The following is a 27,512-nucleotide window of genomic DNA, read 5'->3' on the forward strand; positions in this document are numbered from 1 at the left end:
GTCAGAGAGTGTTCTGCCTATATTTTCCTCTAGGAGTTTTATAGTGTCTTGTCTCACATTTAGGTCTTTAATCCATTTTATTTTTGTGTATGGTGTTAAAGAATGATCTAATTTCATTTTTTTTAACATGTAGCTGTCCAGTTTTCCCAGCACCATTTGTTGAAGAGACTGTCTTTCCACCATTATGTAGTCTTGCCTCCTTTGTCTTAGATTAATTGACCACAGGTATGTGGGTTTATTTCTGGGCTTTCCATCCTGTTCCATTGATCTATATTTCTATGTTTGTGCCAGTACCATACTGGTTTGATGACTATAGCTTTGTAGTACAGTGTGAAGCCAGGGAGCCTGATTCCTCCAGCTCCGTTTTTCTTTCTCAAGATTGCCTTGGCTATTTGGGGTCTTTTGGGCATATATCCAGAGAAAAACATGGTCCAAAAGGATACAAGCACCCCAGTGTTCATTGCAGCACTGTTTACGATAGCCAAGACATGGAAACAACCTAAATGTCCATTGACAGAGGAATGGATGAAGAAGATGTGGGTGCATATACACAATGGAATATTACTCAGCCATTAAAAAGAATGAAATAATGCCATTTGCAGCAACATGGATGGACCTAGAGATTGTCATACTGAGTAAAGTAAGTCAGAGAAAGAGAAATGTCATATGATACCCCTTATATATGGAATCTAAAAAGAAATGATACAAATGAACTTATTTACAAAACAGAAACAGACTCACGGACCTAGAGAAGGAACTTATGGTTACCGGGGGGAAGGGTGAGGGGAAGGGATAGTTAGGGAGTTTGGGATCTATATATACACACTGCTATATTTAAAATGGATAACCAACAAGGACCTACTGTATAGCACAGGGAACTCTGCTCAACGTTATGTGGCAGCCTGGATGGGAGGGGAGGTTGGGGGAGAATGGATACATGTATATGTATATGTATATGTATGTCTGAGTCGCTTTGCCGTGCACCTGAAACTATCACAACATTGTTAATTGGCTATACTCCAATATAAAATAAAAAGTTTAAAGAAAAATGAAGGAGAAATTATTTGAAAGATTTATATTTATATAATAGATTTTTATAATGAAGGAGAATTATCTGAAAGATTCCACTGCTAGCAGACCTGCTCTACAAGAAATACTAAGGAGAGTCCTTCAGGCTTAAATGAAAGGACACTAGGCAGTAAGTCAAACTCAGCTGAAAAACTAAAGAGCAATGGTAGAGGTAACTACATAGGTTAAAAAAAAAGAAGAAAATATAAATATATTTTTGCATGTAATTATTTTCTTCTATCTGATGTAAAAGATAAGTGCATAAAACAATACTTATGAAACTGTGTTGATGGGCTTATAAATGCATAAAAATGTAATTTGTTTGACAATAATAGCACAAAGGGGGGGGGGAAACAGACCGATACCAAAGCAGAGTTTTTATATACTACTGAAATTAAGTTGGGATTAATATGAACTAGACTGCTTTAAAACAAGATGTTAATTATAATCTCCAGGGCAACCACTTAAGAAAATACCAAAAAAGAAAAAAAAAGGAAAAGAAACAACAAATTAAAATAGAATTAAAATGGTATACTAGAAAATGTTTTATACAAAAAAGGTAGTAATGGAGGAATGAAAAAAAAAGACATTAAGACATATAGAAAACAAATAGAAAAACGGCAGATGTAATTCCAACCTTGTCAGAAATTACATTAATGTAAATGAATTAAATATTCCAATCAAAAGACACAAGGCAGAAATAAATGGAATAGAGAATAGATAAGCAACAGAGAAAAATCAACAGTTGGTTCTTTGAAAAGATAAATAGAATTGCCAAGTTTTTAGGTAGACTAGTCAAGAAAAGAAAGAGAGAAGATGCAAATTACTAAACTTAGAAATGAAAAGAGGAGCATTACTGTTGACCTTACGGAAATAAAAAAGGAATATAAGGGAATACTGTCAATAATTATATGCCAAGAAATGGAATAATCTAGATGAAATAGATAAATTCCTAGAAAAACATAAATGACTGAAGTTGACTCAAGAAATAGAAAACCTGAATAGACCTACAGTGAGTTAAGAGACTGAATTAGTAATTAAAGAAATGCCTAAGCCCATATGGCTTCACTGGTGAATTCTATCAGCCATTGAAAGAAAAACTGATGCCAATGCTTCACGAACTCTTCTAAAAATAAAGAGGTAGAAACATTTCCCAATTCATTCTATGAAACCAGTATTACACCAATACTGAAACCAGACAAAGGCATCACAAGAAAACTACAAACTACTATCTCTTATGAATATAAATGCAAAAATCTTCAACAAAATATTAGCAAATTAAATCCAGTAAATCAAATCAAATCAAGTGGGATGTATTCAGGAATGCAAGGACCATTCAACCATACAAAAATCAATTCATGTAATATGCCATATTAATAGAATAATGGATTAAAAACTAGGAATAGAAGAGAATGTCCTCAACTTGATAAAGAACATCTATGAGAAAACCACAGCAAAGATCATAGTTAATGGTGAAAGACTGAATACTTTCCTCCCAAGATCAACACTGTACTAGAGGTTCTAGTCAGGGCAACTAGACAAGGAAAATAAATTAAAAACCTCTAGATTAGAAAGAAATAAGTAAAACCATTTCTATTCCAGATGACATGATATAGTATATTAAAATGCTAAGGAACCCACCAAAAACTATTAGAATTAAGAAGCCAGTCCATCAAGGTTATAATACACAAATCAGTATATAAAAAGTAATTATATTTCTATACAACATGAATGAATAATCTAAAAATAAAATGAAGGAAACAATTTCATTTACAATAGCATCAAAAATAATAAAATACTTAGAATAAATTTGAGAAAAGAAGTGCGAAACGTGTATACTGAAAACTACAAAATATTGATAGAAATTAAAGATGACCTAAATAAATGGAAAGCTATTCTGTGTTTATGGATCAGAAGCCTTAATATTGTTAAGACAGCAGTAGTCCTTAAAGTGACCTACAGAGTCAAGGCAATTCTGGCTTTTTTGTAGAAATGAACAAGCTGATCCTAAAATTAATATGGAAATGCAAGGTACCCAGAATAATCAAAGCAATCTTGAAAAACAAAGTTTCCAATTTCAAAACTTACTAAAAAACTATACAATCAATATAGTGTGGTACTTGCATAAAGGACAGACATATAGATTGATAGAAATGAATTGACAATCCATAACAAGCTCTTATATTTATGGCCAAATATTTTTTGACAAGGGTGCCAAGATAGTCCAATGGGGAGAAAATAATCTTTACAAAATGGTGCTGGGACACCTGAATATATACCTGGCAAGAAAGAAAGTTGAACCTTTACCTTATACCATTTAGAAAAATGAACTCATAGACCTAAAACTATAAAACTTTTAGAAGATAAACACTGAGAAAGTCTTCATGACTTTGGATTACAAATGCTTTCTAAGATATGACACCAAAAGCACAAACAACAAAAGTAAAAAATCAGGTAAACTGCACTTCATTAAAATTAAAAACTTTTGTGCTTCAAAGGACACCATCAAGAAAGTGAAAAGACAATTCACAGAAGGGGAGAAAATATTTGCAATATAAATATTTGATAAGGGGCTTTTATCCAAAATACATGAAGAACACTTAAAACTAGACAATACAAATGACACAATTAAAATGGGCAAAGAATTTGAACAGATGTTTCTCCAAAGAAGATATACAAATGACAAAATAAGCACATGAAAAGACGCTCAACATCAGTGGGCATTAGGGAAATACAAATCAAAGCCATAATGATATACCACTTCATACCAACTAGGATGGCTAATATTTGTTTATTCGTTTGTTTGTTTATTTATTTATAACCCAGCAATAACAAGTGTTGATGAGGATGTGGAGAAATCGGAATCCTCATACATAGCTACTGGGAATGTAAAATGGTACAGTCACTTTTAAAAAAATACTTGGCAGTTCCTCAAAATGTTTTATCTACAGTTACCATACATCCCAGCAATTCCATTTTTTGATATGGTCTCAAGAGAATTGAAAACATATGTCCACACAAAAACTTGTACATGAATGATCACAGCAGAATTATTCACCATAGCTAAAAAGTGGAAACAACCCAAATGTCAACTGATGGATGGATAAACAATGTTGTGTATCCATATAATGGCATATTATTTGACCACAAAACTGAATGGGGTACTGGTCCATGCTATACCATGGATGCACCGTGAAAACATTATGCTAAGTGAAAGATGACAATGACAAAACACCACATGCTGCACATACTATATGGTTCCCTTTAGGAAATGTCCAGAATAGGCAAATACGTAGAGACAGAAAGTAGATTAGTAGCTGCCAGGGGCTAAGGGAAAGGGAGGTTAGGGAGTGACTACTAAAGGTACTAAAGGTTCCTTGTGGGGTGATGAAAATGTTCTAAAATTAGATAGTGGTGAGGGTTGTAAAACTCTGTGAATGTACTTAAAACCACTAATTGTACTCTTCCAAAGGGAGCATTTTATGGTACATGAATTATATCTCAATAAAGCTGTTATTTTAAAGTGTGCATAAGCTTTAAACAGGCCTTTTATAGAAGAAGAAATACCTACAGTATCCTCTGCCTATCCATAGATATTTTCAAAAGCACACAGAATAAATTATATTTTGAAGGGGTACAAGTACATGTGAAAAAGAATATACAGTGTATGTTAAGGAATGATAAAAATAAAATTTAGTATAGTTGTCATTTCCAAAGTAAGGGGATGCAATTGAGCAAAGCACTTCATGGGTAATAGGTATGTTCTTTTTCTTAAACTGGGTAATGAATCATTATTCCTTACATCTTGAATACATTTTCTATTCTTCTGACTCTACTCAGTATGTAATAAAATTAACTGCAAATACATATATTTTAAATATTTTAAAACTATATAAAAATTAAGTAAATAAAGTCGCAATAGTTTTGAGCACAGGGAGTATATCCTCAAGACTCTATACCCCCTCCACACCCTTTTCTGTAAATTAATTTGTGTGAAAGAGTAGGAAATATGTGGTATGCCTGTTATGGTGATTTTATAAAATAAATTACAATGAGAACCACCACCATGCAAGAACCGTATAAAAATGCTACTTTTTCACTTTGAAAGTGTATTTTTGAGATACCTTTTTTTGGCTGGAACAATATGTGAAACAATGGAGAAGCCAAGAACAAATTTAGGCAAAAGATATCAACATTCAGCCTTTGGCCCTAAACTCTTTTCCAGTGAAGAGAGGAGAGTACTTCAAAGACCATCTGCAGCTTTCTAGCTAAGAACCATAACGGGCACAAACACTCAGAATCCTCTGTTAAACAGAATGGATAATTATGTCTATACATCAGAGCTGCCATGTAAGCTTCCTGCCTCCGGAGCCAGGCTCACATGCCCTGGGCTAGAAAAATTTGGTCATCGGTTTGTCACTGTTGCCCAGAAATTTTGATCTGGCTGTCACACCTGGATAGAGGCCAGATGAACAAGAGAAAATGCCTGGTTCCGTGCTGCATCCCTTCTGGAGGTTGAGATCACCAAAAGCAAAGGATTAATAATACATTTCAGAACAGTGATGGTGAAATTCAGTGTTCTGGCACCCATGTATTTCCCTCTAGACAGTGCAGCTGGTATTTTAATTTCAACATCAAGCACAAACTCATTCTTTACTACTTTCCCCACCCCCCCAACACTGTTAGGGCTTTTTTTTGTTTTTTTAAAGTAAAACAAACAAAAGAAAGTATCATTTACTTGAGTTTTTAAACATGTATTCCTTAATATATGTTAAGAAGTCATTTCTAAAAACATAGAAACACCAATTTTACCAGTTTTGCCATTGAAACCCTGAAGCAATCAGAGCTGCTCCTGGCCCACATCTGTGGGGCTGAGTGAGGCATTCCTCTGGGGGCCAGAAGTTCAAAGTCGATCCTCCCTCCAGACCTCATTTCTTTTTCAAACAAAGTATTGTCTTAAAATACTGGCGTGTTTCCTAACGGTAATATTCCTGTCAGAGGCTGGGCTGCGTTATCTAAGAAAAATTTTCTTCCATTTCACTTAGTTATTATGCTCAGGACAAAAGGGTTATATCATCTAAAGCAGCAAGTGTTCTGCGATGAGTCTTCTTTTACGAAAACAGTCTAAGTCCCTGAAAATAATTTTATGTCTAATCAACTTTTCAGCACGGTAACAAGGAATAGAGAGGTTACCTCCATGTACAGTTATTCTGATTAAAATATCCGTAGAGAAAGCAAGCCACTCCCACAACTGCTGCCAGGAGAAGCATCTGAGTGTAATAGCCCAGCCAGGCAAAATAGATCCCAATCTTCTCTCCATAGTATTTCCTGAAGAAAGACAGAAGTTATTTTCAGAAGAGACATATGATCACTCTGCAGCTTTATCCTAATATTAATTTCTGATTCTAAATAAAGGGGGCTTTAAAATTAAACCTCTGACTCAATTCCCACTTAAAAACATATCCATTTTCATAGCAGGCCCCAAATTCTACTGTGAAACAAGAGGTATTTTACATATCATGGAAGTACTGATCACGGGGTAACCTGCTGAAGAGAAGTAAATTAGAATACAGCAAAGGAGGGGAAAATGCTGAATATGGAGCAGATAGAGAATATTATCACCACTCTTTGTAAAGACTGGCAGATTTGATAAATTCCCCCAGATTGTTCTTAACATGCATGAAACGAACACGAACAATTTGCTCAGTTACCTGTTTTTGCTTTATCTCGTGAACTTCCTTGGAGCAAATGTAATGTAAATCACAAATAATAAGAAAATGCTGATAATAATAACTAGGAGTGGAATGGCTCTCTGACCAAAATATTTATAAAACTCGTGAGAATGGGAGAGGGCAGGACTGATATGACTGAGGAATCTATTGTCCTGTACTCTTTGTATGTAGCACTTCTATTTTTCCTAAGTTTTAAAAACTCTTCAATGTTTTTAAATTAATCTGGGGTAAATGGAAGAGGTCAGGTGGGCAAGATAAGAAAGGAGGCAGGGCATGAAGCAGGGCCAGATCGCTCCTAAAAGGGAAACAAATACACACAGGCAGAGACAAAGGGTTTAGGGGTGAGGAGAAAGCAATGAGACACTTGTTTAGGTGACTCCTGCTGATACTTTTCCTCAACTCACTTTTCACTTCTGGCTCAGTAGTGGTTGGTAAAACCTGTAGGTTTACTTAGCTCTGAGGCCTCTATGAGGCTTCTGGCTCAGTTTGGAGCTGGGCTGAGCTCTGTAGGCTTAGCCTAGCGGGGACTCGGCCCTGAGAAACAGCCTGGAGTCCTAGAAGACTTCACACAGGAACATCCCTGGGCTGGACCAGCACTCACAGGGCAGCTGTGAGAAGAGCTCCCTGGTCATAGGCCTCGGTGTGGGTCACATCCATGGGGAGAAGGAAGGGCTGAGACCGATGTGGAATCAGGAGCCAGGAGGAACACAGTGTGTCCGTTCTCATGCGACTAGGGCTTTGTGGTCTGGCTCATGGATGACAGGTAAATGGCAGGCTCAGGGTGGTGTTTTGGAGAGAAAACCCTGGCAGTGGGTTTGAGACGTCTTGGGCTCTTTGCTGTTAGGCTTTCTGAATATGTTCTTATCAATCATGTGCCCTGGAAATACCACATTTAAAACTGGAAAGAATGTTAGAAGTCGCCTGCTCCGACTGCCCAATAGTAAAAATATCCTGCTACATTTGGAGAGTTGGTCAGGCAGTCTTTGCTTGGATATTTACAGTGACAGGGGGTTCATTACTTCCGAAGGTACCCCCGTCACACTGCAGGCAAGAAGGTCAGAAAGAATTTTTTAAATCTTAAATAGAAAGCCTGCCTCCTGGTTCTTGCTGAAAGGCTGGGGAAAATGAGGAGCCCTTCAAATGTGATATTCTCTGATTATTATCTCTCTCTGCCCCAAACATCCCAATTCTTAACACCAATTTCTAAAACTTCAGCTTTTATTTTTTTAATCAAAGTTATACCTATACATTCATTAAAGAGTCAAACACTTCTATTGATAGAACACTGATTATAAAAAGCAGCAGTCCCCAACAACTTCTCCCATGTGCTGGCCAGAAGCAAGCACTTTCGGCTCTTACAGCTGATTCCTGGAATATTTACCTCCATCTCTCTAAATAATATACCTGTAGTGCAGTTTATTGACTTTTCAGTTTTATGTATCACCTACTGATGCTCTACTTTGGAAGATGAGGATTAAGCTCTCTTTCAATCCCCGTCTCATCTACACACCCACACCTCCATTCCTCCATCCTCTCGACATAGTTACAATATAATTTTGATTAGAGCAATCTCCTTGCTTTATAAATATTAAGACTCTGTAAAGACTGTTCACAGCTGCATCAAGTCATCTGCTATGCTTACTTTTTCTCTCCTGCGCAATATTTTGTTTTCTCTGGAATTAATAATTGTCTTGGTGGTTCATTGCTTAGTTTTCTGTGTACTTATCAATGATTCAACCCCAGACTTTCCTTTAATGTGTAACTTTCTCACTACTTTCTAACACATGAGGTAGCCTATCAATTTCATGTCCTTGACTCAATCTCTTCAGAGCTCCTGCCACCTGGATTAATGACTTGCTAGTCCTGCCACAGAGCTGTCACCTGGGATCGCCCTGTCCCTCTCTCGGGTTGGGAATCCCCGTTCACTGAATTCACGTCTTTCTCTTTCTTGGTGGAGTACCTCCTCCATTACTTCACACATTTAAATTGTGAAAATTCCTCACACCTAATGAACAGTTTGGCCATACTGCATTTGGACCGTGAGTTAAAAAAAGCACCTTCCTCAGAAATATGAAATTATTGCTCTCTTTTCTGGTACGCTGCCGTGTTGTTGTTGAGAAATTCACCGCTATTATGAGTCTTGCTCCTTCACATGAAACCTGTTTTTCTTTCTGGAGGCTCGTAGGATCTTCTGTCTGTCTGCAGTATTTGAGAGGTCACGTTGCAGTGGCTTGATGGCTCCAGTTCATTCTCCGGGCTGGGCTCTGAGTACTGTCTGTCCATCCAGAGACTCGGGGCACTCAGTTCTTCAATACAGTTCTACAGGTACTTGTCATGAAATATTTATCTGATTTCCTCCTTACATTTTCTCTGTCCTTATTTTTAGCATTCCTATTATTTGTTCATTGCACATCCTGGACTGATTTTTAAATTTTTATCTTTTCCCCCATTTTCCCGCTATTCCTTTATAGTTTTGCTCTATGTTCTGCACAATTACTTCAACTTCATTTTTTAACACTGCTGTTGGGGTTTTTTTCTGTTCTGTTCATTTTTAATTCCTAAGAGCTGCATTCTATTCTCAGAATAATCCTTTCTTTCTTTCTTTTTTAAAAAATAGAATCCTGTCCTTGTACTGTGGATACCACATCTTAGCACTCAGAGAGAGTGTTGAGGGAAACTTTGCTTTTTTTTTCCAGGGCAAAGTCTGTTTCCTCCAGGTTGTTCTTTCTGGTTTGTTTGGTTTGCTGTTTGGGAAAGAGTTCATTTTCCCTCTGCTAACCCCTGGGAACCAGCAATGAAGGTTTAACAGCCTGAGCGCTCAAGGGGTTACTAATTGGAAGCAACAAAGGGAACATGTGGACCAGGGACAGGGAATAGTTAAATGTATTTTAGCAAAAGATACTTAAAATCATGGGGAAATTGTTTTCTTTACAGAATCGCTGCTCCCAAACAAAAACCCATAAAGAATGATTAAAAAGCCATCAAACCTATCACCCTGCCATCACATGCTATAGGTTTAACATAAAACGAAAATAATGGAAGGGAACCCTCATATAAATATCAACTTCAAATACTGACATGTGTACAAACATCCTCTTTCAAAATTTTATTCTACAGGATAACTCGAGTTAATGAGAGAAAGTGCCTCTTCATAATTCTGATCCAGCTAATAAATGAAGGAAGAAATCAGAGTATGACCAAATGAAATACGCAACATTCATTAATGGCTGCTATCCTTAGGAGAGAGACAACTGGACACTATGTACCTTTTGACAGAAGTACAAAACACACAAGTATTCTTGCACAAAGTCGAACCTCAATCAGATCAAGCTTTTAGATGAGGATCAAATGACTTAACTAAAGCAAATACATAGGACAGAGAAACAAGTCTAACACCACAGGGGAGAATGAAATCAGCCAAATAGAGAATAGAGAATCTGCCCCTCAACAACTGCAAGGAAAACAAAAAGGAAACGGGAAAATTATAGATTAGAAGCCACTTGAGAGATATATTAGTTGCAACATCTGGACCTTGTTTGGATCCTGATTACAACCAAAAAACTGTTAAAAAAACATATTTTTGTGATAATCAGGAAAACGTGAATACTGATTATTTCATGACTTTTAAACAAAAGGAGTATTCTGGTTGTATTTAAGAGACCTTGTCATTTTACTAATGAAATGTTAAACTATTTGGAATTTTCTTCAAAATGACCCAGTAGGAGGTAGAGATAAACAAGAAGTAACAGTGACTAGGAGTTTATAATGTTTGGAGCTGTGTGACAGACATAGTAGGCAGACTTGCTGTACTATTCTCTCTGCTTTTGTATACGTTTGAAATTTCCCTTAATAAAATGTAAAACAAAACGAAAATTCTTCAGTGTTTTAAAACTCTCACTTTTAAGGTGAAGAGGCTTTCCCCAAGTTCAGGTGGACGGGCACTGAGATTTCATAGAAAGAACAGGCAGGCACCTGGCTCCAGGGCCAGCGGGGGCTGCCCTGACCCTCCTCTTCTCCTCACCCTCCACATCCAACCCATAACCACGTCCTGTCAACCCGAATCCCCAAACGCTTCTACATCTGCTCCCACAATCTCTCATCTGGCTCATGCTACTGGCCTCCTACCGGCTCACCCTGCTTCCTGCGCCCCCTGTAACCCATTCTCCACACTATCTTTGCAAAATGTAAGTGAGATAAAATTACTCGAATGCTTAAAATATTACAACAGCTTCTCACTGCACTTGTCTACACTCCTTTCCATGCTCCTGATACCCTTCTAACCTTGTTTCTCCTTAGCACTGGTTTTCACAATTTCCTCAAACTTGCCAAGTGTTTTTGTGCCTCGGGGCCACTGTACCAGCTGCCTCTCTTCCTAGAATGACTTTTACCAGATCCTCAAAGTACTGGCTCCTTTTCACTAGACAAATCTCAGCTCACATGCCACCTACTCAAAGATAACTTCTAGACTCACTTCACGCCACCCCTCCCCATCTTATCACTGTGTTATTTTCTTCATTGCAATCAGAAATTTTGTTCACTTATTTGCTTATTTTTGTTTGTTTAGTTGTTCTTGATCTATCTCTCTCCAGTAGCCTTGCCCAAACAACATAAGCTTCTGGAAAGTAGCCGACATTGGTGCTTTCAGAACACAAATGCTGAACTAGACATCATATTCATATGCCGACGGAAATGGTACCTAACAGCAGATACAGGAAAGCAGTGAAAATTGGTATCTCTTATCATACAATTTAAGCTAAATCTAATATTTACTCCTGTTTAATGAAAAATTTGGTGGGTATTTGGTCCCAGTTCCTTGGAGGTAACCTCAAATGCCTTGGAATTTCCCAAGATAGGAATGACTTTGTTATTCATGGTGGACCCTAGATGGTTTGTGCTAATGAGATGACTCAGGATGGAGACTGGCCATGCCAGAAAGACCAACCATGTGACTGGAGCCATGTGATATTGCAGGACCAACAGGAGAAGAAGGGGCTGGAGATTGAGCAATGTGGGCAATGATTCGATCAATCATGCCTAGGTAATGAAGCCTCAATAAAAACTCTGGGCAATGAAGCTCAGGGCTGCAGGTGAATTCCACTGGTTAGCAGTACTCTTGGAGGACTGTCACATTTAGAAGCCACGAGGGGAACCCTGAGCCCTTCTCATTGGAGTGCTCGCTACAACTCACCTGATAAGGTCCAAGGGCTGCTTTTTGTATATGCTTCGAGGATGAGCCCATTCCCTGTACAGAAGGTAGCGTTCATTGGGGCAGCTGAGGTCCTCTGACGGACTGCTGAAGTTGCACTGGGAAGCAGAAGCAAACAAATGAGCATCACAATCACCATGTGTTCTGTTGATTAAATGTGGTACTAACACTTCACAGTCATTTGTAAATAAGGGGTCCTTATTTGCTGGAAGGGATGAAAATACCATGTAATTTTTAGTACTTCTCAACCGGGGGTAATACTAACTCCGGGAGGACCATTTGCCAATGTGGGTGGAAAGGAATGCTTGGTTGTTAGAATCCTGGGGACCACCACCGGTACTTGGTGAGAGCCCTGAAGATGCTTAATGTCCTGTAAATGGGCCAGTCCTAAACAATGAAAAAACTGGGCTGCTTAAGGGCCCGAACTGCTACAGTGGAGGAACACCTGAGAGTCCAGCCCCTCCTTGGACACCTGGGGAAACCAGGGCCTTGGCTGGTTAGTGGCAGGGTCAATTCTAAAACCCAGGCTTTTTGCCCCACAATTCAGTAGTTATTCTGTGACCACACATAGAATATAAACAACAAAAAAGCCTGACATGATGTTATACATTTAGCTTGTTCAAGAAACCAAACTTCCTGCTTCTGCTTAAATTCAACCTGACTCACTTTCCTTCCACCTGAACTAGAACCAGAAACACCTGCTCCGCCACTTTCTAGTTGGATGACCTCGTGAGTCATTTAGCCTCTCCGTTCATCAATTTCCTCATCAATAAAATGGGGATCATAATAGCAGCTACCTCATAGAGTTGTTAAGAGGATCAATTAATCCATGTCAATGATACAATACTCCCTGGCATATAATAAGTACTATGTATCTGTCAGCTATTTTCATAATTACTGACAGATGTTATTATCAACCAGAAAAGTATTAGTGTTAAAGCCTTAACATGGGTCCTGACCTCCTCTTACTTCCTTTCCAAATACCACACAAGATCATTCCTTAGCCTGGACATGGGACTAGTGCAGTTACAAGAGGCTTTAGGGGAAAAGAACTGGGGTAGATGTCAACTGAATATTATAGAAACTTGGCATCCCATATTAATAATCATGATGGCTATTTCCAAGTGTCCCCGAAGTTCATGTCATGCTCTCATTGCTGATTTTGCTGGGGCACAAATATAAAGCACATGGCCTGTAGGGCTGGACTGCTGTGTTGGGTCTCTTAGCCAGGAAGCTCAGCTTCTGCTTCTCCACTCAGCTCCCTGTTCTCTATTTATGCATGTGTATGAAGAAGCTATTTATTGTCCTAGTTTTATTATCTTATACAGTACATTTCAATATTGTCTTTATCTACAAATATATGTATTAAACAGTAGCAATTATCAGTCTCAGTCTTTGCTTTCTTTGTTCTTAGAGATTCAGATAAATTGACAGCGAATATAACAGAGTAACAGTGCAATATAATATAGTATTTTATTTCAATGACAGAATTTATTTTAAAAGCTTAGATATAATATCTTTGCATTTATGGAATCATTAAGGGTCTAAAGCAGTCACATTTTAAAAATTTCATTTCATGAGTGATGTTACCAGCTAGAAAAGTGCTCCTGAATTTGAGGAGTTGCTGTCATCTCAGTACATAGTCCTTAAAAAATGTCAACGCTGTGCTGTATCGCCATCGTGACAAGAACCCTGACAAGATGCCTGTTTAAAAGCCCTATGATATTCCAGGGCATAGTTTGAAAATGGTATTTCAGAGGGAAAGAAGCCTGTATTACAGAAAATGATAAATGAAATGGTCTAACATGTATTTTTCTTACAAAGAACCAATACTTTTCTGGTTGATAATAATATCTGTCAGTAATTATGAAAATAGCTAACAGATATATAGTACTTATTATATGCCAGGAAGTGTTCTAACATTGACGTGGATTCATTGATCCTCATAACCAGGGGTATCCAACCCCTGAGCCACGGACTGGTATCAGTCTATGGCCTGTTAGGAACCTGGCCACACAGCAGGAGGTGAGTGGCCAGCGAGCGAGGGAAGCTTCACCTGTATTTACAGCTGGTCGCCATCGCTCGCATTAGCGCCTCCTGTCAGATCAGCGGCAGCATTAGATTCTCATAGGTGTGCAAACCCTACCGTGAACTGCGCATGTGAGGGATCTAGGTTGCATGCTCCTTATGAGAATCTAATGCCTGATGATCTGAGGTGGAGCTGAGGCGGTGATGCTAGCACTGGGGAGTGGCTGCAAATACAGATCATCATCAGCAGAGAGGTCTGACTGCACAGAGACCATAATAAATCAACTGCTTGCAGACTCATATCAAAGCACTATCAGTGAGTGGCCAAGTGAAAACAATCTCAGGGCTCCCACTGATTCTGCATTATGGTGACTTGTATAATTATTTCATTATATATTGCAGTGTAATAATAATAGAAATAAAGTGCACAATAAATGCAATATGCTTGAATCATCCCTAAACCATCCCCATCCCCCCATGCGTGTAAATATTGTCTTCCATGAAACCGGTCCCTGGTGCCAAAAAGGTTGGGGACCGCTGCTCATAACAACTCTATGAGGTAGGTACCATTATTACCCCCATTTTATTGTTGAGGAAATTGACGAACAGAGAGGCTAAATGACTTTCACAAGATCATCCAGCTAGAACGTGGCACAGCAGGTAGTTCAGCCTGAGTGTACGCTCTTGACTGCTAATCTACACACTCCACACATTAACTATGGGTAAGCTACTGTTCATTCCTTTGTTCATTCATTCATTCATTGACTCATTCATTCACTCATTTAAACTGAGGGGCTTCCCTGTGCCTGGGATTCAGCATTAAACAATACAACATGGTTCCTGCCCTAAATGAGCTTGTAGTCTTGCAATACATTGTTTTCATTTTACCAAGGAAGAAACAAGGTCAAGAAGTTAGCCCTTCCCTACTAACACTGGAGTACACATTAGATATTTTATTTCATTTTTGCTGTTTGACTTACATCATGGAGAGGGAAAGCTGCCTTGTAGATCCCAGAGCTTACGAGTTTGTTAATCCCAAACTTTTTAACGTTGTCCCTTACTTGATACTTGATCCGAGAAAGAATGAAGTAAACCTGAAAAGATTCCAAAATAGAGTGTGTGTTTTACACAGTGTAACTAACTTACTATCTTAACAGGAATCTGTAAGCATATTTCTTTTCTTTCTTTCTTTTTTTTGGGGCAGCTTTTAAAAACCAAACCAAACCAGCCAAACTAAACCACTAATCATCCAACAGCAGGTTCTAAATCACCCAAAGACAGCAGCTAAATTGGGTTTAGACTTACAATGCGGCTTCTGGTGGCTGGATTGAAGAACGTATCTCTGTCTTGAATGTAAAAGTCATTCATGCGGTTCTTCTCAAATGGGGCAGTGAAAAACTCTTGCTCTGGCTTGATGATACTTTCATCCACTTGGAGGACTTTGGTAAACCAATTGAAATTATCGAAGGCTGAGGACCGGGTTTTAAGATCATTGGGTTTCAGAGGCAATTTGATGTGCATTATCTCAGCATATGTACATAGCACTTCCCATGGGGCATGTACTTTTACAAATACAAGCTTGTCATCCAAAATCTATATTGGAAGAATGAAAACGGAAACCAGAAAACCAAACCAACTATTTTCACAGTTTTAAAACACAGATTTTTTTTATGTTGCATAGTTCTTTCATAAAATTACCAATATTTTAGATGAAAAAAAGCAAACGTGTTAATTTTTAGTCCAAATTAGTAACTAAACATAAAAACACTAGACTAGTCACTGCGGTGTTATTGTAATAACAATTTTTTAAATTTCTTAAACCTAGAAGAAGACTGTTTAATTTATTATATATCTGTTCAATGTCATGTTACATGGCCATTAAAAAGAATTTAAAAGAATTATATTTATTGATATAGAAATGCATTTACTATATAATAAAGGGAAAAAAGCAAATTTAAAAATTGTGAAATAATAGTTTTCCTTTCTGGAAGGGAAAAAAATGTATACATCTGAGCAAAAAAATGTTTAAAAGAACTGTAAGATTATTTATGGATAATTAAGGTACAGATTCCACTATTCCTACATTTTCTATTTTTTATTTTTTGGTAAGCTATTGTTTGTATAATGAAAAAAATCTTCAAAAAGGTTCTTGAATAAATACATTTATATGGATTTATTATTACATTCTTTGGCTATTAAAAAAGATCTGCTGGCTTTTATGAGAAACAAATGTATATTCTATAATGCAGATTTTGATCGACTCCCTTCCCAGCTTACAGCTAAGGTATGGCTGGGGTTACACGTTTCGAATGCCATCACAGCATCCCAAGTGACATGGGGGCTCCCAGCAGCAATGGGCAGCCAGCGGCTGGGAAGGGTCTGACACTTACCGATCTGGTTGCTTCTAGCTGCAGGCCGTCACAGATGAGGTTAGATTCATATGCTCGTCTTTTCCTCTGTCAAAAGAAATTGGAAAATACGTTAGGCCTTCAGTTTTACCAAGGGAACAAAAAGTTGTTTGTTTTTTTAATAAAAAAATAAACAACAAACCAATTTGAACCCGATGAAGAGACACATTTGCTCAAAAGAGCACAGAAGCAATGAAAGTGCTCTGGCTATTGGTGACTTGTGGGTTTGGATTCCTCAGATGGAATGCTGTGGAGAATAACTGGATTCTCTTGGCACTCTGGAAGACCCTTGGTTGTCCCTGTGAGTTTATGGCCATTTGAGGTGCATAAAAGTCTCTGGCTTTGGCACAATTCCAAGGACCTTTTTTGGCTAATGAGAGGTTTTGCACACAAATAGAGTTTTTGGAGTCTCATTCACTGATGTCATTTACCAGAGTTATGGTCCAGATCTGACAGTTTACATTATTAAAATTTTGTTTCTATACCAGACATTCAAATAGTTCAGTTTTGGATGTGTATATTTCATCTTTGCATGCCTTGACCAAATTCAATTTAAAAAACACAGACAACTTTGGCAAAATGCAAATAAATTTTTCTCTCTGCAAGAATGAAATGTTTGTGAAGCTATAAAAAACACCTAAATCTACAAAACTAGTTAATTGATAATATATCTGTCCATATTACATGACCATTTAAAAAGATACAGGATACACCTTATTTATTGATATTAGGTTCTATCTGGCTAGGCTTTTGCTAAGCTGTGTCCTAACTTGTAAGGGAAGCATGTAAAGGTAGAGACTCATTTGACCTTTGAAGAGAATGCTTTTGATGATGAAGGAGTTATGCTGCTTTATGAAAAGAAGAAAATGAGTGGATATAGGGGTTAACCACACAGGGTCTGAAACCAGCTTGCCTGGGTTCAAATCTGATGCCATTACCTATTAGTTCTTTGACCCTTGGCAGGAAACCTAAACTCCCTGGCCTCATTTTCCTCATCTGTAGAATGGAGAAAACTTCACTGGCTTCCTTCTGAGGTTCTCATGAGGATTATATGACTTAAACCACGTAAACTAGAATTTCCATCTTTAGTAATCACAAGAGGTGAATTGGACCAATTCTCCCACTGAAGACAACTGAAAAAGCTGCATTAATTTCAGTTTTTAACTTCAGCATTTAACAAGATAGAGAGGAATTACTGGGTCAATGCCTAGGTAATCCAGTGGGTCAGACAGTCAGGGCACTCTGCCCAGGGAGCAACACTTAAGATTTGCCAGCTGTGAATGGGCAGAGGGAGTGCTGGGCCGCTGTGCTACAGACAGTGCCTAGAACATGAAAAGCACCTAATAAATGTAAAGTGGGTGCTGTATGTAAAAGGTCAAAGGTGAAAAAATATACCTAGCATTTGACTAAATGTGACTCCCAGTGGACTCCTTAACCTATTTTGTGGAAGTATTAGGAACAGAATATTGCTTTATTTTCATATATTGAGTGAATGGTTATATAGTACTTACTGTGCCAGACACTGTTCTAAGAGCTTTACAAATATAACACACTTAATTATTTGTTACAACTTGAGCATAGAATAGTCACTTAGAGGAAAACCAGCAAGTGCTACAAGTGAACAAAACAAACTTGCCTAGAAAAGCCCAGGGAGATGAGAGCCAGGGGGGCTGGAGGTGCCGCTTTCCCATTCTGTTCCCAGCAGGTGGCCGTCCACTCTGCCAGTCTCCCATCCCCCATCTCTGCAATCCACCCTGCTATGTTTCTCAGCCCTCTCCACCCCACATCCACCATATCCCCAACGTCAGCTGGGAAGCCGGCTCAGACCCACCCTGCTTTGTACCCAAGCAGTATTTCTTCACCTTAGACCCCGATCCTTATATTGTGATTCCTGCATGACAGCCCGGTCCTTGTTCCTGATGGCTTCTTTCTTTACTACTGTGTAAAAGCTTTTCTGATCCTTCAAACAATGCTTGACAAAGTGCTTGGCACGAGTATATGCCCAATTATGTGTTTGCTGAAAGAATATACTCAACAAACACGTATTAATTTGTTCTACAAACGTTTCCTGAGAGTATCCTTCAAAGTGCTGAAGATTCAAAGAATAATTTGAAATAGTCTACTGTAGAGGAAGTACAGAGAAACTCAGCATCCAGTGACCTAGAACTTTCCCCAACACAGAAGGACTGGAACATTCATTCATGGGTCTACGGCACTGTAATGGACATCTGTCATTCTTTTTGGCCACTCAACATTTTAACTCCCACCAGAGCCCATGTCCCCTACAGCAGATAAAAACACAAACACTCCCGTTCCTTGTCTCCCATGAAGTTCAGCTACTGGCACATGAGCTAGGCGCTATTCATCAGACCACCCACTCCAGACTCTGAGTCAGAAGCTAGAGATGCAAAGAAGTCAGGCCACGCAGAACCCGTTCTGGGGTGGCTGGGAGAGCGGATACCTGTTCCAGAGACAGCAGTGACAGAGGTTTTGGCAGGAGCTTTTGGGGAGCACTGCTGGTCAGTGGCGCCAGAAGCAGCTCTGGGCCCCGGGGAGCAACCACGCTTTGTCCCAGACCAGCTGTGTAGTGGGATTTGGGGCATTGCCTCTGGCAGTCTCGTCTCCAGGCTTGTTTGTCCAAGCCTTCCAATGAACCTGTGAGCCCCCTAACATTCTTCTGATAAACTCTTTGTCTGCTTAAATTAGAGCTCATTTCTGTTGCCAGTAAGAATCCTAAAGGAGTAACCACGAACTAGGGAAAACTTGTTAGCCTAAAACCGAAATCACTGTGCAGTGGAGGGAGGGGTGTTCTGTGTAGACCGGACACTGACTTCCTCTCTTTCCAGGGAGATGACTCAGCCTGAGGCTGTACAAGGGGCAACCCAGATCATCTCACTAGCAGGTCATAAGCAGAATCCAACTGTCCTCTGTATCCTCTAGGAGTCAGGAATAATTTCAGTTAGGACGTGAAGGCTCAGACCCAAGGATTTTGGCTCTTAGGAACAAATGTCCTTCTAGTTAGAAGACTAGGAGAATCATTCAAAAGAGGGGCTTCTCCTGTGGCTTAATGCGTGTGTGAACAATGAAGTGCTGGTAGGAGAAACCACATAACTGTGTTAACTGGCTTTACTGGAATTCCATGGTTCCCATCACAGGCCACCATGAGGCACAGCTGTCTCCTTCCTTGCCCCCCTCCTCCACTGGGGAGCGGTTCCAGACTTTGAAGGTGCTCCTCGCATTCCACACCTCACTCCCAGACTCCGGAAGTGCCGTCACCTCCTTCCTCAGACAAATGCAGCCGCTCACGCAAAGTCCCGCACATGCCTTTCTCTCTACCTCTCACAGGTGGACACCATCTCTCTTCCGGTGTCAGGAGATTACTCCCTTTTCCTATCTTTCCTGAGCTTGCTTTGGCAATATCTTTTCTTCTCTTCAGTCCTTTATCTTCATTGCTCTTAGCCAACAAACACCTTAAATGTTTCCCATCTTTAAGAATATGAAATCCTGCCTCAGTCCTGGCTGCTCTTCAGTTACCATGGCCACCCCTAGAGATGCTTGTCTTTTAATCTTGATATCCTTAGCACTTAGAACAGGCCTAAAGTAGAATAAACAGGCAATAAATGTCTGGTGAAAGAATGACTAAGTTGAGTGGATGGTGGGTGGATGGTTGCCTGTTATGTGGGGATTGACTGAGGAATACAAATCACTGCAGTGCTGCAACTGGGCTCCTCTTCCCTGAGGGGCTCCCCACCCCCAAGTGCTCCATGAACTTTTACTTACGGGCATTAAAGGACATGACAGAGAAGGACAGATACAGTTTAATTCTGGAGTGTGCTAGTACCAGATAGCTCTGGGGCATCCAGAACAGGAAGAGGCTTCCTGACCCCTAGGAATCTGAATTATTAGATGACAAAAGCGGGCCAGTTCAGAGAACCTGGAAGGAACCGGCCCCATGAGAGGTCAGTTCTGTCATCACACATACCAAACACAAACTACTCCTGTCTCGGTTGTATCAGCTGCATCAACCATGACCATGACAAGCCACATAGCGCGAGTTAGACATAGTTCCTCCTCTGTGGGATTTCTAGTTGAGGTCATGACTCCATATCACCTTCATAGGACTCTATCCTCTCGATTTTAGTCTACCAATTGCCCCATAGCTCTTGTAGTATTGGTCTTCGTTTTACTCCTGGGCATAATGGTTAAGATTCCGAGCAAAAATTCAAATCCTGGTTCTGCCATTTGATAGCTCTGTGATGTTGGGCAAATAAACTCTGCAAGTTTCAGTGGCTTCATCTCAAAGGTGGTAAAGGAAATAGCTTCATCTTGAGGTTTTTTTTTTTTTTAAGGATTAAATGTGATCATGGGTATAAAGTCCTCAGCATGAGGCTTGACACACAAGCTCTGTAGACATGTCAGCCATCATTACCTTCTTTCTCTGCTTTCAAATATGCTCAACCTCCTTTATTCCTTAAAAAAAAAAAAAAAATCCTCTCTACCTTGTAAGCCTTAGAGGCTCACCTCTTTTATTTAATATCAAACATCAGAACAAAAATAAGCAACCCCAATCACTTGGCTTCCACAATGTGCACCCAGTGTCATCTTAATCCCTCTAATGGGATACCAATGACACCATTTTACCAGAACTCCAGGAAATGGATCTTAAATATGAGTCATTTAGCCCTCCCTCTTCTTGACTCTTCATACCACTACATTGTCCTGGTCCTCAGACTACTTTCTTTGATATCTGATGGATGTATATCCTTTTCATTCTCTGAAGAAAGAATTAATATTGTTAAAATGGTCATACTACTCAAAGCAATCTACGGACTTAAGGCAATCCCTATCAAAATACCCATGACATTTTTCACAGAACTAGAACAAATAATCCTGAAATTTATATGGAACCACAAAAGACCCAGAATTTCCAAAGCAATCCTGAGAAAAAAGAATGAAGCTGGAGGTATAACCCTTCCAGATTTCAGACTATGCTACAAAGCTACAGTAATCAACACAACAAGGTATTGGCTCAGAAACAGACCCATAGATCAATGGAACAGAATAGAGAGCCCAGAAATAAACCCATGCACTTATGGCCAATTAATCTATGACAAAGAAGGCAAGAATATACAATGGAGAAGACAGTGTCTTCAACAACTGGTGCTGGGAAAGCTGGACAGCTACATGTAAAACAATGAAATTAGAACATCCCCTCATACCATACACAAAAATAAACTCAAAATGGTTTAAAGACCTAAATATAAGACATGACACCATAAAACTCCTATAAGTGAATATAGGCAAAACATTCTTGGACATAATCACAGCAATATCTTCTTAGATCAGTCTCCCAAGGCAAAAGAAATGAAAGCAAAAATAAACAACTGGGACCTAATCAAACTTAAAAGCTTTTGTATAGCAAAGGACACATCAATGAAAGGAAAAGACAACCTATGGAATGGGAGGAAATATTTGCAAACAATGAGACAAACAAGGGGCTAATATCCAAAATATATAAACAGCTCATACAACTCAATATCAAAAAAAGAAAAAAACAAACAACCTGATTTAAAAATGGGCAGAAGACATGAACAGACATTTTTGCAAAGAAGACATATGGATGGTTAACAGGCAGGTGAAAAGATGCTCAACATCACTAATTATTAGAGAAATGCAAATCAAAACCACAATGAGATATTATCTCACAGCTGTCAGAATGGCTATCATTAAAAAGTCAACAAATAACAAATGCTAGCAAGGATGTGGAGAAAAGGAAACCCTTGTACACTGCTGGTAGGAATGTAAATTGGTGCAGCCACTAGGGAAGCCAATATGGAGTTTCCTAAAAAACTAAAAATACAACTGCTATATTATCCAGCAATTCTACTCCTGGGTATATACTGGGAAAAAACAAAAACTCTGAAAAGATACATGCACCCCAATGTTCATAGCAGCACTGTTTATAATAGCCAAGACATGGAAGCAACCCAACGACTGGCTTAAAGAAGATGTGATACATACACAGATGCATGCACACACACATGATGGAATATTACTCAGCCATAAAAAGAATGAAATACTGCCATTTGCCACAACATGGATGGACCTAGAGATTATTAGGCTTAGTGAAATAAGACACACAGAGAAAGACAAATACTATATGATAGCATTTATATGTAGAATCTAAAATATAATACAAATGAATGTATATACAAAACAGAAACAGATTATTTTATTTCAAATTGTTGGATATTTAGGTTTCTAATTTTTCACAATTATGAAGGTGCATGTAATTTTAATTTCTTTAATATGTACTGCTGTACTGCCATAGAGAAAAGTTGTACTAATTTATCCTATTTTAGTTCTTATTTGGCTCTTTACAAAGAACTCCTGCAAAATTTACCTGATATCTCTTGATAATTGGTAGACCTTGGAGTTGGTTTATAATGCCCTCTATTTTACCACTAACTATAAATACTTAAATAGTTGAATCAAGGATAGAACATTTTTATTTGCTTAAACATGTTAATATATCACCTTGGTGTTACTTTGATAAGACACTTCTTGTTATTTCCCTTTGGCATGGCAATTCACAAAGAACTAGTGGAATATTTAAAAAATTGATTAAACAAGTTTTCTTGGTTTGTCAGGTAGCTAAAGTAAATTAGCATATATGCTATATTTGTCAAACAGGCACATATCAGGAGAAGACTGCTTACTTAAGAAAAGGTTGCTTAAATTTATTTAATATGAAATCATGAGCTTTACTGCTCTGTAGAATTTACACTTGGGTAAGTCACAGTGTTTTTTTCTTTTTTTTTTTTTAATAGATCTTTATTGGAGTATAATTGCTTCATAATACTGTGTTAGTTTCTGTTGTACAACAAAGTGAATCAGCCATATGCATACATATATCCCCATATCCCCTCCCTCTTGAGCCTCCCTACCATCCTCCCTATCCCACCCCCTAGGTCATCACAAAGCACAGAGCTGATCTCCCTGTGCTATGCGGCTGCTTCCCACTAGCTAACTGTTTTACATTCGGTAGTGTATATACGTCAGTGCTACTCTCCCACTTTGTCCCAGCTTCCCCTCCCCGCCCCATGTCCCCAAGTACGTTCTCTACGTCTGTGTCTTTATTCCTGCCCTGCCACTAGGTTGATCAGTACCATTTTTCTTTTTCGATTCCATATATATGTGTTAGCATACGGTATTTATTTTCTCTTTCTGACTTACTTCACTCTGTATGACAGACTCTAGGTCCATCTACCTCACTACAAATAACTCAATTTCATTTCTTTTTATGGCTGAGTAATACTCCATTGTATATATGTGCCACATCTTCTTTACCCATTCATCTGTCAATGGACACTTAGGTTGCTTCCATGTCCTGGCTATTGTAAACAGTGCTGCAATGAACATTGTGGTACATGCTTCTTTTTGAATTATGGTTTCCTCAGGGTATATGTCCAGTAGTGGGATTGCTGGGTCATATGGTAATTCTATTTTTAGTTTTTTAAGGAACCTCCATACTGTTCTCCATAGTGGTGGTATCAATTTACATTCTCACCAACAGTGCAGGAGGGTTCCTTTTTCACCACACCCTTTCCAGCATTTATTGTTTCTAGATTTTTTGATAACGGCCATTCTGACGGGTGTAAGGTGATAACTCATTGTGGTTTTGATTTGCATTTCTCTAACAATTAGTGATGCTGAGAAGCTTTTCATGTGCCTCTTGGCCATCTGTATGTCTTCTTTAGTGAAATGTCTATTTAGGTCTTCCACCCATTTTTTAACTGAATTGTTTGTTTTTTTGATATTGAGCTCCATGAGCTGTTTGTATATTTTGGAGATTAATCCTTTGTCCATTGTTTCATCTGCAAATATTTTCTCCCATTCTGAGGACTGTCTTTTCGTCTTGTTTATGGTTTCCTTTGCTGTGCAAAAACTTTGAAGTTTCATTAGGTCCCATTCGTTTATTTTTGTTTTTATTTCCATTACTCTAGGAGATGGGTCAAAAAAGATCTTGCTGTGGTTTATGTCAAAGAGTGTACAGTGTTCTTGACATTTAAAAAAATTAGGAGAGAGCTGTCTTCCATGTTAAAAATGAAAGAAAATTAATATTGCATATTGCCTGACATAGCCATTGCTCAATAAATATTTGTTGAATAAATGAATATCTGAGGCCACACAATTTTTAGCTAAAAATTATCTATGTGCCTTATTGGAACCCTTACATGTAAGAACCTAAACCTATGTTTATAGTCTATGATGTGTATTTGGCAGCACAAAATGACTAAACCAGACTCACTGGCTCTGAAAAAAGCCCAGCCATATACTAGATGGTGCTGTAAGTTCCTCTATCTCTAGGGGAGCAAATTCACTGGGACTTTAACCTGGATTTTTTTTTTTTTTTTTTAACCTACTTCTAGCAAATCCAAAGTGACTGTAATCATTGAGGACTTATGGACATCACAAAAAGATGCATATGATTCTACTACTGTCAGTGGAGAATGGTACTGGGGGTTTTAAGTAGAGAAGGACAAGAGTACTTATCCCACCCCAGAAACTGGAATTTTATTCATACCTCTTTTGGGATGTTAATAAAGCTGTCAGAGAAATAAAGAATAAAGCAATCAAAATCACGAAGGACAGACTGGCATGACTAAGGCAGCTTTCTGTCCCCTAAGCACCTGAGATTACACATCTCATTCGGCTTAATAAAGTCATTGTTGGGAAGGACTTGCTTTTGAATTATACAGTAATAATACTGATTTTAAACACCAATTTCTACCATTTGCTTTATGTCACCTAGCTTTTATGCATAAAAAGCAGAGGTTGCAACGTCTAAGAAGTAAGATTACTAAATACACTGTGATGATAATAAATCAGCATAAACCAGTAGGGATTAATGAAATATATGAATAGATTAATTTCAAATATTCTTCCAGCTTTGTTAGGAAAAGTACTGATGGTACCATCACTGTATTTTTGAACCTGCCAATCTTTGTCACGCCTACAAAGATGGATGAGAAATAAGCCAAAGGTACTTAATTTGTGCAAGAAAACTACTCTCATTACTCAAAGTGCTTCTTGTTACGTATATATCATGTGTGCAAGAAGGTTTGGTAAGCAGGAATAAATTATTTAATCGGGACTTAATTTAAATTCACGTGTTGGTGATAAAACATTGAACGTTAGCGGACCGATCTGATGAGGGATTTACTCAAGTAGGTGACGTATGTTCACGAGGGACAGAAAACAGACGAGCATCCTAAATGGTAAGCATAGAAAGGAAGTGAATATTTACCTGAAGCTTATTTCCAACTTTTCTTTTTAAATTAACATTTTTGGTGTAATTACAAAAATAAACAAATGGTAACTTAGAAAACAGACATTTTCTGAGAAGGAAAAAAAATCATCTGTTATCAATCCACTAAGATAACTACTGTAAACACTTCAGGGCAATATTTTCCAAACTAACCTACCTGTTTATATGAACAACCTGGAGTGCTTGCTTAAAATGCAGATTCTAGGGCCCCTCTCCTGAACATTCTGGCTCAGTACGCACAGGATGGGGCCTAGATAATCTAGTTTTAACAAGCAAAGCAGATGACTCTTATCATCAGACAAGTTTATACTATTTTTTTAGGACACATCTTTTCTGTGCATATAAGCAGCTTTCTTTTATGATTATTTATCCCCTTCAAGCCTGAGAATTTGGTATAGTTGATTTTTCCCAACCCTTCACCCTTTTACAGACGACCCTTTAAAAAAGTGAGACACAGGTGACTGTTGGGACCAGGGCAAACGACAGCTTCATTCAAAACTAACTCAGAAGGACTAATCTGGAAAAGGATTTTCTCTTCTCCACATCTTTCTGAGATGAAATGGGATAATCAGATTTTACTTTTCAGGATTTCACTGTCTTGTTTGTCTGTTTTTAAGGATTGAGCCCAAGGACACTTCCCATTTTGGAAATGAGAATCAAGATTCGGATTCACTGCTCTTGTGCTGAGTACTCAAAAATAAAACCAAATATGCTTACACCAGCAACACATCTTGTAGTTGTAATTTGAAACTGCTGATTCTAATTTAATTTATTCCTTTTAACCTACAATCTCAGTTTAAGCAACTAGGGTGTAAAGGAAGGAGATAAAAATATAAAGAGCTCCCTGCTTTTGTCTAAAATTTTAAGGACTTAAAGCTAAACCTGATTTCATATCCGAAAACAAAAGACAGAACACCTACCAAAAGTTATCTGAGAAGGTGAGACCACCCAACACTGGTTGCCATCATCACTTAACCTAGCCTAATATTTTTCATGGACTATTTGTAGCAAATATGTCATTACCAGGAATTTTTTTATATTATTCTGATTCTTCATAATCCCCTTCTGCCATCCCTTTATTTTTTCAATTTGGAGAGTGTACGGCAACATTAAGTCCACTCAATCATGCCTTCCCCTTTAGGAGGCTCCATGGGACAAATTTCTTTCTGGGGGATCTTTTAGACCAGAAAGATTGTATTTCTTTTGAATAACCAGTTTTGTTTTTTATTGCGTTGAAACTTTAAACCGTGCTATTGACAACATCCTCTATTTTCTTTGGCTACTAGGAAACTCAGAGGCAAATTTGCAGATGAACTCTTAACTTCTGAACAGGACCTTATGGTTAGTAATAAATCATTTTGTTTATTACTTTGACTTCATTTTATTTTTCTGGCTTTTACATTTCTGTCACCTTTATTTCCTCATCTATATTTTTGGTATATTCTGTAAGTGACCTCAAATCCTTTTTAATGAATTATAAATAAACTATGTTAATGTAGTACTAGCATAAGCAGGAAGCTAATGACTATAAAAATTATACATTGCATGTTAAAGTCAATAGTGAATGATGTTTGAGTTATCTATACTGTCAGTTATCATCTTATTAAACACAAATAATCATACACTTGATGCACATAAGACTTACTGACAAATAAAGCAGTGTGATCACCTTGATACAAAAAAAAAAGCATTTGATAAATTTTAAAACCCAATTATAAAAACTCACAGCAACCTAGGAC

General features: G+C 38.2%; 1 protein-coding gene across 2 annotated transcripts in view; it reads right to left on the reverse strand.

Annotated features, from left to right (window-relative positions):
• ANO6 (anoctamin 6) overlaps positions 1–27,512 on the reverse strand; it is a 209,948-nt gene that overhangs the window by 58,265 nt on the left and 124,171 nt on the right. For both annotated transcript variants that reach the window (XM_057556242.1, XM_057556243.1), the window contains 5 exons: positions 16,425–16,490; positions 15,340–15,627; positions 15,015–15,128; positions 11,989–12,104; positions 6,262–6,396 (listed from right to left, as the gene is read on the reverse strand). In XM_057556242.1, the coding sequence (XP_057412225.1) occupies positions 6,262–6,396; positions 11,989–12,104; positions 15,015–15,128; positions 15,340–15,627; positions 16,425–16,490 (719 nt within the window). The remainder of the gene's footprint in view (positions 1–6,261; positions 6,397–11,988; positions 12,105–15,014; positions 15,129–15,339; positions 15,628–16,424; positions 16,491–27,512) is intronic.

Source organism: Balaenoptera acutorostrata, chromosome 11 (genome assembly GCF_949987535.1).
Source record: "Balaenoptera acutorostrata chromosome 11, mBalAcu1.1, whole genome shotgun sequence".
Classification (NCBI taxonomy): Eukaryota; Metazoa; Chordata; class Mammalia; order Artiodactyla; family Balaenopteridae; genus Balaenoptera; species Balaenoptera acutorostrata.